The sequence below is a fragment of the Cucurbita maxima genome, unplaced genomic scaffold (genome assembly GCF_002738345.1).
Source record: "Cucurbita maxima cultivar Rimu unplaced genomic scaffold, Cmax_1.0 Cma_Scf00013, whole genome shotgun sequence".
Taxonomy (NCBI): domain Eukaryota; kingdom Viridiplantae; phylum Streptophyta; class Magnoliopsida; order Cucurbitales; family Cucurbitaceae; genus Cucurbita; species Cucurbita maxima.
Window position 1 is genome coordinate 4,262,230 of NW_019272029.1, and position 14,739 is coordinate 4,276,968.

Here is a 14,739-nt window from a genome sequence, read left to right on the forward strand (position 1 = left end):
AATGGCATGTCTTGATTGTGCTTACCTAATTACCTAATTGCCCTCGTGATCACCCATCAAATCGAGACAAATTTCTTTACAACTTCCTCCTCTATCTTAAAGAAATTTGGATAGTCTCAGACCGTTTACTTGTTTGTCTATACATATCCATCAGGGTTGCTACTTACACAGCAATGACGTATGTGAAAAGACTTGAGGCACCTCATATATCTAAAATAAGTTGATATTTCTACTTCTTCTCGATATCAACAAACTTTTAGAATTATCAACTGGTTATTTTGATTCTTATATCTCGTGACCATAGGATATCATTTTTAGACAAAATAGCTCTTTAAATTAAGGTCATGTTCCTTGCCTTTGAGCATGTATGTGAAATAATCCACATGATATGCATCTTAACAATTCATCGATTGGAAGGCTGTATCAATCGCCTCTAGCCACCATCAAAGGAGGGTCGATTATACTTTTGATAATCTCTAAGATATCGGGATTCAACTATCATGTCACCTGATTTCCTTAAAATCTATATTCCCTTTGTCGCTATCACGGATTGATGTGGTCATTATGAAAAATAGTAGAGCCTCGAGTATAAAGATCATTGTGGGCCGAGCTGTTGGCACCTCCTGTTGGATAATCTATATATTGGAGCCCTCCTCACCTTGTCCTGTAGGCTCTCTGATTATGATCAAGGTCGAGGACTGCGTGCAGGAGTTGCTCAAGTTCGTTCTTCAGTCTTCCATTAACGGAACCCTAGACTTTGATTTGGGCCTCTCCAGTACCTTCTGCGCTGGTCTCCTTAAACATGATCCTTCTTCCAATCTGTTACCAGACTCCACAGCTGGTAAAAATACAGAACTCGCTGTTTATTTTCAGTATATTCTCTGTTTGATTTGCTAAAACGTTGAGAAGAATGTGGATTAGTATGATCTTTTCTGGAAACACCGTGGGTTCTTTTGCTTAATTCAAACTTGAAATGCGAAATGTACGCTTGTGTAGTTTTCCCTCCAATTGCTATTGCAAGATTTGTGTGGTTTTATGAAGAAATTAGCGAAGAAAGATCGTTGAGAAGCTTTTTATAACTCAATGTCGGGCTCACTTGTTGCATTATGCTTATGAACCATCCCACCAACAAGAGTTTTAAGTTAGTAACTCGTCTTCATTTATCCCATGTAGTTTAAATTATGTAATAACGTATTGGTCGTTTTGGTTTAAGATTAATAACGATTAGTTCCTGTTCTAGAAAATCCCACTAAGGTGCAAAAGGATTGTTTTCCAAATGTAGATGAAGAAATCGATCAAGGACTATGCGTGTTTTAATTGCTACGTATTGAAGGTCAGTATTTCATCTAGATGGATTTTTTCAAATAAGGGTTTTAATTGTACAAATTTTAAACTATAGGGGATGATACAAAAGTTTATGGAGCAGATCATTGCTTCAATGGAAGTACAGGGACCAAATATGTTTTTTAATCCAGTCCGAACCAGTTTTAAAAGTTGAAGATGTTGATAATGTCTGTTCTTTAATGATTTGTGCAAAAGAAAATCCTACGGTTCTACGAACGAATTGAGCTCCCTCCTACTTTCCCTATTCAGGTGGGGATGGGATTGATGGAGGAGAATGGAGACGCTTACTTAAAAAAACATATTTCATGGCCTGTTCATATTGTCAATAACTCGTTAGGATGACTTTTTGATTTATCTCCAGAGCACCACTATAAAATTGTATGGTTCTTTTTAATGAAGGAGTTCCTCCATATCCTTTATACAAGCGTTTATCATCAGCTTTGTGGGAATCCATCTGTTATGGCTCCTTCTGTCCAATGTATAAGAGAATGTTGATGACGAATGGAGAAAGTTCTTTAAAGCAGAAAGAGGAAAAATGGCTGAAGCTGATTATGGATAAGGGGTCTGAAATGGTAGAGGTAAATGAGACATGGAATTTCCTTTATGTTAGTAACCGATAAGATCGACTTTATCCTTCATTAAAACACTCTTTTATTTCAGCAGATACTCGAAACTCTTATCCTTGAACTTCATGTCGATGAACCTTTCTTTACGCAGCTAAAAGGTATTGTTAATTGAAAGCCAATGTTATTAGTCTAGAGCAATAGGTATATCCAAGTTTCTTAGTTTGTTGATTCATTACTTCGACATGGATTGTCTTCTAAATTTGTTTGTAGATGGCCAAAAATCAATCGAAGGAAAGTACGCTTTGGCCAAATACAATAGGTATTTATTTTTAATCACATGTTATCATACAATTTTGATTTCAACTCTCACCTTAAATATGGCTAAGTTAGTATGGTACCGTAACATTAATTGTCCTAGATTATTTATTCTTTTTAATATTGCCAATTCCTAGTTTTGATTTTCCCTTTTCCTTTCTGTCTGCAGACTTGAACCAGGAATGCTGATTATCTTCAATAAGTGTCTTTTATTTGAAATCTCGGTAACTTGTGTTCTTGCTTTCTATTTTGTTTCCCTTTAGCTTTATTCTTTGTAACTTGTTAAGCTATTGAGTATTGAAGGATGTTCGCCGGTATGCATCAATTTATGATATGTTGGAGTCTGAAAATCTTCGAAGCATTATACCTGGAGTTGAAAGCATTGACGAAGGTAATTCTCGTAAATATATACAGCGTTTTCTTGACTATTTAAATTGTTATACAACTGTTTCCATAGTGGATACTGAACTACTTTATAATCTAATACAAACTTTTTAAAATTTTGATAAGATTTAAAATGATATATGAAGCTCCATTTGGTTCATGATCTATAAACAGATTGTACTTCTTCAATCGGAATATACATTTGATAGCAGAGTTTAAAATGATATATGAAGCTCCATTTGATAGCAGAGTTTAAAAAAAAAAATATTTAAAAGACCGAGAATTGTGTTTGTGATTGAATTTTGAAAAGGTAGAAAATAGAACATTTGTTTGCTATGATCTATTTTTCTTTAAGTGATGAAATGAATTCTATTTTTGATGGGGAGATGGAGATTAGAGAGAAAATTTTATGCAGTTTGGTACAATTTAAAAATATTGAACTCGAAAATGAAGAAAATATAGAAAAAAATGAAGTATTAAAAATATTGACTTACCTAGATTACAGTTTCTAGAAATATTTGGTGAAAAAAAGCATGCCAAATGCAAATTTAGGATACTTTTAGTATTTATTGTTTCCCAAACTTAAAAACAGAAGCTGATTAGATACCGAACAGTCGCCGAGTTTTTGTAGAAACAGAAAAAGTGCTGCTTAGAACATGTTTGCTAGTTATTCTTATTGACTCAGATATAACAGGTTAACTGGGTGAAGAAATTCATTAAAGAAACAACTTCTTTTGAGTTGCTCCTTTGATGCATTTTATATTCTTCTCAGAATCCTGATTGTTGACTTGTCCATTTAGTTCTACCGTAAATTGAAATTGAGAAGTTGTTAAGAATTGAAACAGTGAATTAGCATTATAAACGAATATGATGGACATATTTTCAGGTCTGCAAATATTGAAATTTTTGAACGAAGAAGAGGAAGAAATAGCTGACGGTGTTCTTGCTATATGTATTTCAAGTGTGCCACTTCAGCCTTACATTTCTTTAGCTGCAATAATCTCAGTGAGTTTTCTTTCTTGCTAAAATGCATGATCGAATACCGACATTTAAAAGAATTTCATCATGTAGTCACAATTTTGTAGTTTTTGGACTAAATCTTGATTTGAACTAAATTCTTCATTCCAAAGCTATACATCAATGCTACGAACCAGTCACCAAATTTGTAGGGTTTATAATATGAAGTTGTTAACTGACTTATGACCTTGAGAGCACAAGATTAACATAACTTTTTTAATAAGGAATATTAGAGTAGTATCAGTACACGTGATCAAATGGTACGAATTCCATTCGAGAAGTCCTTCAATTATATGTTGTGAACATTAAAGTTTTCGGTTCGTTGGCTGACATGAGTCATGTTTCTGCATGGTATCTAGTTTGCATTGATTATCTAATTCTCTAGTCCAGGAGCTGAGTTATGAAGGCCTTCAAGGTCTTCTTGGTTTGACACATACCGCAGGAACGGTTCCTGATGTTCTTCCCCCACCAAGATCAGCTCTTTTATCTTCATTTATTCTTCCATATAAACCTGAGGTTAGTTTCTGTACTCCATGACGAGTTACATATAAACTGAAGTTTAAATAAGATATGATTGATAATACTTTTAGCATTTTCAAACTATTTGACAGACTCGCGCGGTCGATGAATTCTGTCCTACCATTTTTTCGTGTATGCGTAAAGTTTGCATTTATGGCAAACTTTAAAGTTGACATGAAAATTAACTTTGGTCATTTGCTATGATTTGCTATGATGTCAAGAGCTTATTCTTGTATTTTTTTCAATTGGGTAGAGGGAAATTTTTGTATATTCCTGAAGGTAGTTCCTTACATTGTTACTTTTGGTGAAAAGTTTGTTTGTTTTTGGAAAGGAAATATTGAATCATGCTTCTCCTGCTGTTCCCTTGCCTCTAGTTGCATCCTCGTAATTTCCTATGTCGCCCAGTTACGAAGGTTCGCTTTTTTATCTATCAAGGGCAAAGGCATAAAGTTAACTCATGGAGCTAAGGCATTGGCAAAGCATCATCATCGATCTAGTAGTAAATATTGGGGTACTTTTCATGGAAACGGTGAGCAGTTTCTTTCTTCTATATAAGAAAGGGAAAAGATTGAAGTTGATTTGATGTTAAATTTTTTGACATTGTACTTGACTGATCATCCTTTGTAAAACTCTTTCGCCAGATTCGGATAAGAATCGGCTTGCCATGAATACAATTGTTCACTTGATAGCTCATTGTTGCTGGTTGAATATTCATATGGTTGCACCACATGGAATAGTCTTTGAGATAAGGATAGCAGAAGGGTATGGTGCCAGGTGGTCGAACGATGGAAACAAGGTATCATTATTATACGAGCCCCGTTCTCTTATTTATAGATCTGGAAGTAATTGATATATACCAACTCAATTTGTTGCATATTACTTGATTTCACTGTTTTCTGCCCCTCTCCCTATCAGTCGAGCTGCTTCACCCCTCTCCTCTTCGAGTCGATCTCCTTACTCCCTCTCCTCTTCTCCCCTTGCTACTTATACTTACTCCCTCTCCTACATTACAACAAAAAAGAATTGTTTGAGGAGTGATTGTTTTTCCATGGAGAAAGTTGAGTACTTGGGAGATTACAGTCTTGCTGTACTTTTTTTTGCATCATTTCAGTTCATTGGATTTCTGGAGCCATACATGGAAGATGGTCATTGGAAGAAATGGAAGCACTAATCTTTTCTTCTGGTAATGAATTAACTATAAATTACATTTTAATATTTACACACTGTTCTACTGATGTTCTTGGTCCGCTTAGCTACAGGAAATGAGATTCTTGTTGGGAAGCGGATCATATACTTTGGTTAAAGCAGAATCTTTATATCACATGATCAGATTTTTATGCACAGTGTATGTATGCAATAATTCATCTGTGGAACTAATTATTGTGTCATCTCAACTATATGAACACCATTTACATTCTTGGCATTACGTTCGTTCTCATACTTCATTGCTCGTATGTAACTTCAGTTTCTGGAAGCTGTTTCGATTTCGTACGATACGACTGTTTCAGCACGGTAACAATCTGCTGATCTTAGCTGCATTTAAAGAGTACGGGTTCTTTTCATTACAATAACTGTTACTTGTCACAGTTTCGAATGGGTTAGATGCTAGATGCATCTCTTTCATGTAGTTGTTTCGATGTTATTTCGTTCTGGTTTATGAGCCTTCAAATAGGGCTGTTCGACCCCAGAACAACAATATCAGATGTTCGGCTGGTGGCGTAACTTTGATCATAAACTTCAACATGAAACTCAGACCCATAAACTTTAAAATTTTAGGTTATCATGATTTCATGGCTGGATTTTTCACCGATCAGCATATATTGTTGCTTTTGAATATTAGTTGTGACCTCTTGACATTCTTCAGGCTCTTTCATATACTACGATGATTGGTCGTGTCCTGCTAGCCTTTATTGCTTTAATGGGCATACTCGGATACGACGATTTGAGATTCTCAAGCTACTTGCAACAGTCTTGGTCAATTATAGTCGATTGAGTAGTTTGCCCATTTTCTTAATCCTCCCGTTCTTATTTTATTTCGGTTGAAGTAGAAACTCTTTTGGCTCATCCTAATCAAAGCTTCGTTTTTTTCTAATTTCAACTAACACTATTACTATAGTATAGGATGATATCTCTATCAAACACTACTTTTTATGTTTGAATTGTTACTTAGAATCCTTTTTTTTTTTTTTTGAGTTGTGATAGCGTAGCTTGTAAAGACCGAGTTAATGGTCTTCGGGGGGAAAAGAAAAGAAACAAACTTCAAATCTTCACGAACCAAGTTCTTAGAAGCATGTCATTGTGTCCTGCAGATTGTCTTTTAGCCTTGATTATTAAAGAGGAATACAAATATGTTTAAATCTCATATTGAATATTGTTTATTGGGAGAGTAAGGCAGCTGATTTGTCACAATCTGTTTCTTAAGTGGGCTTCAAATAATGCTGATAACGATGCACCAACTTTGGTAATTTCCACAAATTAGCCTTTAATATAATGTGTTCTTGGCTTATAACATCTTATCCAACTTGTTAATTCAAAATTTTGGGTTAACTTTCAATCATAGAACAATACAAAACAGAACAACTCATTAAGAAACAAGTCGATGTTTAGTTAGCTCACTGATGGGACGTATTCTTAATCTGTGCTAACTTTAAGAAACACCAACCAACTATGGTGAAAACAACCATTGGAGTTGGATATTTAGTATTGTGATTATTGTACTTTCATCTCGCCATTATTATTGCTTTGGGCGTGATTGGACTTGCAAACCAATCAACAATTGCTTTGGTTTAGCTTAAAACACACTCTTTCAAGTTTTGTTTGGTGAGGTAAATCTACTTTACATTTGGTAAATCTTACGGGTGTGTAATTAATCATCTAGTCATATCTAAAACAAAACTAACTACGAACTTACCTTACTACTGGATGGAGAATGCACACAGATGCAAATATATTTTTATCTAATGAGATTTGAAATGATGTCTCTAACTCTAATTTCATTTTCAATGAATTTAAATGCATTGTAGTTCTCTATATATGGCACATGCACACGTACGTGAATTGTAGTTCTCTTGGCTTACCTATGGGCTTGTGCACTCTCACACTACTAAAACCACATAATCAAATAGAACGTGAAGTAATATATCATAGGTACACGTCTATGCAATACATGATTGGAGAAGTAAATCCTTGATCTTATGAGTATACAACATTCATGTGGATGTACATAATACTTTCGTATATGATGTCTTAAATTCCTTATATGACAAATACTTTTTCATGGTATAAATCGTACATTGTCATAATAGTGAAGAACGAATATACATGGAAGCACATACATTAAATAAATCATACATCATCTTAAAAATCATAAGGGACACTTAAAAACCTAGACTATCTCTAGGGCCATTTTCTATATACTGCTTCCGTCCTTGACATCTATAAAATAATAAAGAACTAGAGTTGGTATTACAATTTTTGGTAAGTAGCCTACTTATAGTCTCTTAATCGTGTCCATGGGCACAACATCTAAGATACTTTACACTTGATCATAAGGCATATGTATGATTTTTTTTTTTTGCTCGGACAACTGAGGCCTTGATTAGTCTATTGCATATGCCCTAACTTATGTACCTATGTGGTTCCTCGTACCTCTCAAGACAAATTTAAGGATAGTGGATCCTATTAGGTTGTCCACTTCCTTTTACACACAATACAAAACTCTAAACCCCCTTTGTTGGGAAGCCCCGTTTATTTGATTTATTTCAGAAAAGTAGAACCTAAGCACTCTTCTAAATGGATCACAAGGTCACATAGCAGGTATTAAAATCATGAACCTAGTAAAACCTATATCTAGGATTCAAATTAGGATTTAAAATTCATATTCGGTCCTTAATTGCCCTAACATTCTTCTACATCTCCTCTGACACAGTCATAATGTCTCATACCAAAGGTTTGAATCAAGATTCAAAATTTGAATATGAGATTTGAGTTACTACATTCTCTTGCATTCTTTACATAGTTTGAGCCTAAAATCCTGTCAACATCCCACTAGAGGTGAGAAAAATATGTAACTACGGTGTGTCGGGTATATCGAATAAATGGGAGGTCTAAGGTGACTACCAAATTGAGTCTGTCTTATGGAGTTATACATAACTATCCGAGTGTAATATTATGTCATAGTATATATATATATACACACACCCCACTTTCCTTTATTCTCCACAATTACCTCCATTTTCTATCATTTCTTCCCCTCTCCAACTTCCTCCCCTTAACGATATATATTACATTCTCCTCGATATATGATATATATTCTCTAGAAAATTTCGGGTCATTACAAAGGGTATCAAAATCAGACACTAGACGATGTGTCAGCCTTCTCGCTGTTCTTCGAAGGGGATAGACATGAGGCGGTGTGCCAATAAGAACCCTAACCCCAAAGTAGGGTGGATTTGGTGGGGTCCTACTTCGATTGGAGAGAGAAACGAGTGCCAGTGAGGATGTTTGATCCCGAAAGGGGGTGGATTGTGATGTCCCACATTGGTTGGGGAGGAGAACAAAATACCTTTTATAAGGGTGTTGAAACCTTCCCGTAGCAAACGCGTTTTAAAGCCTTGAGGGGAATCAGCCAATTAAAATCTTAAATATTAAAATTTCCTTTATGGCGGAATCAATGAATTCTAACTTCAAAACGTCGGAGATTGATTCCACACATCCCTATTTCATTCATTACTCTTATTAGCCACGATATTCACTTGTTCCAATCAAATTAAATGGGACAAATTAGCTTGGACTAGATTGGTTATGCATGTTCTTATTGCCAAAAAGAAAATTGACTTCATTGATGACACAATTGAAGAACCATCTCAAGATGCAAATTCAACTGAATTTGAATTCTGGAATTAGTGCAACAATATGATATCTTGGTTAACTCATTCAGTTGAAATAGATATCACTGAAGGTATTATTCACACCAAGACAAATCATCAAATGTGGGTTGATCTTCATGATCCATTCTCACAAAAGAATGCTCAAACAATTTTTCATATACAAAAGTCAATAGCAATGATGTCACAGGGAACCATGACACTATCAGCATATTTCACCAAGTTCAAAGCACTCTGGGATGAATTTGAAGCGCACCGCACACCATTTACTTGTAATCAACGTCAAATACATGTTGATTAAAGCAAAGAAGACAAGTTGATGCAACTACTCATGGGGCTCAATGAGTTTTATAAAACGGTGAAATCTAACATATTGATGATGACTCCATTACCTAATGTGAGGCAAACCTATTCATTACTTGTCCAAGAAGAGATGCAGCGTCATGTAACTCACTCATGAACCTACTAAGAATTTTTCAATTATAGAAGCAATGCAGAAGAAGACAACATATTCAAAATTCACTAAGGACAAATTATGTGAACACTGCAATAGAAGTGGTCATACAATTGATGAGTGTCGAATCCTTAAGTTTCACGGTAAATTTTGTGATAAAATGGGACATACAGAAGATCGATGTCGACAGAAAAATAATTATGGAAGGGTAGTACAAGTCAATCAATGCATCAATCATGGATATCGATCATCTGCAAATATGGCGATGTTTCTCAGCTAAATACGAAAGAACAGTCACCTAATTTCATTCCAAATTTTTCTTTTGAACAATTACAATAGATAGCACAAGCCTTATCTGCACTCAATCATCGTCCTTCTGGTAATTTTGACTGTTACATCAATGCGGTAGGTTTGTTTCCAGTAGTATCTGCATTATCCATTATCCCTGTTAGTAATATGACACGAGTTCCTTTAGTTTTTTATATCCACCCACCTAAAAGCTAGTTACGAGTCATTCCTTATTCATTTGTGAAGCATAGCAACCATTTTCTGTTTTCTTCAAGCTAGATATTACGCATCATATCTTGAAGATAAACTCAACCACATATTGCATCATTGAAATAACAAGTTTTGTATCAATATTTATCACTCTTAACATTCCTTCTCTTGGACAACGATCCATTTGAGCCTTCTTTAAAGAATATTTTTGCTGAAGAATCTTGCTTATTTAATCGAGTTTTGATCGACCAAATATTTTGAGATAACAATAACTTACAACGTTTGTTAAGCATTTTGCTTTATTCATGTGACTATGTTAGTGAGTCTCAGCAACCTAAAATTCTTATCCATGCGACTTAAATTTGATATGTGGCTCTACTACCATTTTGTGATGCACGTTGCCCATCCCCTACTATACTTATCCATTAATTGTGACACCCGAGTAAAGAAGAGGTACATGAATAAACTAAAACCACATCTGAATGAGAGGTATTCTAAGGATAGAATAATTAAAAAAGACTTTAAAAAATTAAAAATCACGGCCTATACCAACAATGTGCACCTTTCTATTTAGTGACTCTATCAAGAACTTCATAGTTAAGCGTGCTTTACTTCAAACAATTCTATATTAGATGACCTCCTAAAATTTTTTCTAGGATATATATGAGTGAGGACAAAAATATCTAGAAGGATTCATACTGATTTGTGGGGAATGCCACCGATTTTTTTTTATTTACTCGATGTTTTTTTTTTTGATACCAAGTATCAATACAATTTCGTATTTTGGGGTGACTAGAACAAAAAAGAAATCGTGGTCGGGAAGGTCCTATTCAGATATTCACGACCAAGAAACACTGGATTCTCTTTCGGGTAGACCCTGAAAGGAGAAGGAAGGCTGGAATGCCAACATGCGTCTATTATTGAATTCACCCGACCCGATAGTACCCCATTTTTGGAACGTCCAGTGCCAAAGTCACTGAATGGGTAAGTCGCCAATCCCTAAAACGGACTATGTAATGACATGTCGTATCCAAATTTTGAATTCAAATCTGAATCCTAAATATAGATCGTAAAGTGGATTGTTATACTATCATTTTCATCACCATTAGAGGTATTGTCATAGAATAAAATATACATATTTACTTGAATTTTTTTTCAACCAACCAAAAATTTTCCCACAAACAATTAGGAATTTCTTTTGTTTGTATTGTAAATGGATTAATTATTGAGTGGGTCTCAGCTAAGTGTTTTGCATAACATCAACTCCATCTTTTCCATACCAATTTTACATGCATTCTAATCTAAAAAGAATTTGCAATGAATAATAGCTTTGTTGTTATGGAATTTTAGACACGATTTGTTTTAATAACATAAAAGTTATAGTCAAATTTAGTCAATAAAGTATTAATCAACAACAATGAGTATATTCAAATTACAAACGAAAAAAAAATAAAATATGAACATAATATGAAGCCCACTACACTACTAGAGTGTTGAAGACAATGCAACAAACTAGCAAACAACGTTGGAGCAAGCAGTCCAAATCAGTCTCCTATTTACAACTTTTAGCTTATGTTGTGATGTCCAAAGAATTGGCCGCCAAATTAGGGTTTCTTTTGTGTATAGAATGTCAAATATGAGTCGTTAAAAAACTTATTATATAACTATTTAAGTCATTGAGTTGTCTTTTTTGGATTTTACTTTTTGGGTTTCTACTCAAGATTTTATAACACGTATGCAAGAGGTTTCCACACCCTTATAAAGGATGTTGCGTTCCTGTTACTAACCAATACGAGATCTCACAATCTACCTCTTTCGGGGCTCAGTGTCCTTGCTGGTACTCGTTCCTTTCTCCCATTATAATTTTAACATTTTTGTTGTTGTTAATATTTGGTTAAAATTGCATAATATAATATAAGTTATTATAAAGTTATAAAAGAAGAGATAGAGAGTGAATTATATATATGAAATGGAAAAAATGGAAAAACTAAGGATGGAGAGAGTTGTATGATTTGATGATATTATTTTGAGTAGAAGAATGTAACATCAAAGTGTGAAAGAAGAAATATATTCAAACCATTAATAATGGATTTGGGGGACTGTCGATGCATCGCATCTCTCTTTCTAATAATTCTTCCCATTTATGGAACCAATCATTTGACCCATCATACCCTACTTTTTAACTCTAAATATTATTCTCATCTCTTACTTTAACTGAACCCTACTTGTTTGTTTGTTTGTTTTTTTTTTTTTTTTAACGAGCAATTTAATCAACTTTATCTCAATTCTTTAACCATTTGAATAAATTCAAACTTCAAGACTATCCAATTTTGATTAGACCATTTATTATCAGTTCAGTTATAATTGTATGTTTTGTGATGACACATGCCCGTGGCTTCGCACTTATCATATTCTTATGTTTGAACGGTTATAAAATGATATGTGAATGTTATGCTATATGTGATGAAATGATATATTTACAATATGATATGTTGAGATATGATATGCTTGACGAAGTGCTCGTGATATGATATGTGAACATTATGGTAGACATGATAGGTGCATAATATGATATGATATGTTAGAAAACATGATAAGATATGATATGGCTTATGTTTGACATGAATGATATATGACATGATTGACATACAAAAAATGACGAATTGGTACAAGATACAACCCCGATATATGTATGACAAGTTATGATAAAATGATATGATACAAAAGAAAACGCTAAGGGGTTGTTATACACGATAATGAAGGGAATAATGAAAGGAAAAATTTTGGGAACTCATGCATCATTCTGTGCTCATGCATCGGGAGATACCCCTTCTTCATTTACAATAGTACGGATAGGAAAACAACTCTTATATTATTATAATGCTGCGAGGGTCGCTATTCCTAAATAGGTGTCTGACATCAACAACTAGAAGAGAATGCTCGTCCGACAAGAAAGGGGCCTATGAGGTGTGCGAACCAACTGGTGGGTTCATACTCACACTTGTAGACCAGTGTAGAATAGTAAATACACATCCAATTACCCTCTTAGGATATCTGCATAAGGAATATAGACTTATATGATAGGTCTCACTTATGATTGTATGTGTTTGCTTCTAACCCCAATAGTGGGGTCACTTACGAGTATTTCTTAAAATACTCCAGACACGTGCTACTTCTATTTTAAATAAAAGCAAGACAATTCTATACCGTTGACAACATCGCAACTTGAGATCATCCCACATACATAGGGTAGTTGTATTTATTTTCTTAGACATAGGTTAGAATAGTGTGTTTATTTTTATTATTTATTTATTTCATTTAGTATTTTGTTGTTTCGTTTTAAAGATATTTTTGAACTCAGTAAGTCCATGAAAGTGTTTTAAGATGAAGTTTATGTTTTACGATGAAGTTTAAACGCTTATTTTCACACAAATGATTACATTATGATGATGATAACGACTTTAGGTAAGTAGAAATTTAGAGTTGTGTTACAATTTGAGACCTTGAACTTTAAAAAGTAATCATTTAACATTTGTATTTTATAATGTGTAATGATTTAGTCTCAATCGTGCAAAATATTACTAAGATTTAATGAAATTTACATATGTAAATTGATTGTAAGGATCCAAAACAAGAATTCGCCAAAATTCTCGCACTCTCATTGTACACATTTCCCACGACACCAAGATACGCTTACGACCTTCAACGCACCTCACAGAATCCACCTACAAGGAAAAATAACATGAAATAGAGGGAAAACAAGGTAGAAGAATAAAAGATGGTTGAGTTTCCTCATGACAAGCATGACGCCAACAATCACTCCACTAAGACTCATGGCGCCGTATGGTGTAGATACCACCATGGAAGAGAGGATTAAAAAGACAGGAACACCATGACGCACATGAGTGATTATTACCAAACGGTGTTGTAGCTTTGTCGGCCAAGAGGATGAATTGATTGCTAGTGCAACTTTTCGTGCCCAGATTTGAACCTTAGTAGGTATAGAGGGAGACCATGACACATGTCGTAGGGTAGCTGTACTTGTTTTCCATGGGTAGTTGGACTTGTTAAAACAGGGTCTTTTAATTTTAACATTATTCATTTAGTTTTTTTTTTGTCATTTATCAGATGAATATTTAATTCCGCATATGAATATAAATGATGACGACGGTAGCGATACATTCATAATTTGATTTGGAATCAAAAAATGGATACTTAATTTTGATGAGATTTAGTACAACGGTTACTAAATTATTATAATTTTAAAAGTATAGATACTATAAATTGATAATTTGATTAGGAATTCTTGAATCTCACGTTTGCTGAATTGTAACCGTTAGATATCTTCTCCATTCGACTCCTAGCCTCGTATATTTCCCGAGAGAGAAGCCATTAATCCAAGATTTCCTTCATGAAACTCGTTGGCAAATCTTGGATCGTATGTAGTGATACTAATGTCTCACCAAAAATCTCGAGTTTTCTGGTGGTTGATAAGCACCTGGTTCTTTCGCCAGACTCTTAGGAACCACGACCCTCCATAATGATATGATTATTGTCCATTTTGAGCATAAACTCTCGTGGCTTTGCTTTTGGTGGAGATAGTATTCCTTACTTATAAATCATGTTCATCCTCTTAATGAATCAATGTGAGACTCCCTCCCCCACAATCCTCAACCCAGACTACCAATGTGAAGTTTTAAGGAGGGCATGTTCTTCTTTTCCCTCACCGCTATTACGGCTATTGTGTAAGGGTTTT

General features: G+C 34.4%; 1 protein-coding gene across 7 annotated transcripts; it reads left to right on the plus strand.

Moving 5' to 3' along the window:
* The first annotated feature begins 639 nt into the window (after window positions 1-639).
* On the plus strand, window positions 640-6,229 carry LOC111488653. Of its 7 annotated transcripts, none has more exons than XR_002719231.1 (12): window positions 640-841; window positions 1,744-1,922; window positions 2,005-2,068; window positions 2,181-2,229; window positions 2,395-2,449; window positions 2,529-2,616; window positions 3,496-3,614; window positions 4,017-4,142; window positions 4,581-4,674; window positions 4,787-4,941; window positions 5,257-5,490; window positions 5,611-5,772. XR_002719231.1 is itself a non-coding variant. In XM_023136521.1 (12 exons), exons 1-11 carry the CDS (start codon window positions 682-684, stop codon window positions 5,314-5,316), a joined length of 1,149 nt encoding a protein of 382 aa, XP_022992289.1. In that variant the 5' UTR covers window positions 640-681; the 3' UTR covers window positions 5,317-5,328; window positions 6,010-6,229. The 7 variants fall into 7 exon arrangements, 6 of the variants coding, with proteins under 6 accessions (XP_022992289.1, XP_022992288.1, XP_022992287.1 ...); XM_023136521.1 differs by lacking the exon at window positions 5,611-5,772 and adding an exon at window positions 6,010-6,229 and having other exon boundaries at window positions 5,257-5,328; XM_023136520.1 differs by having other exon boundaries at window positions 5,257-5,328; window positions 5,399-5,707.
* Window positions 6,230-14,739: the final 8,510 nt, after the last annotated feature.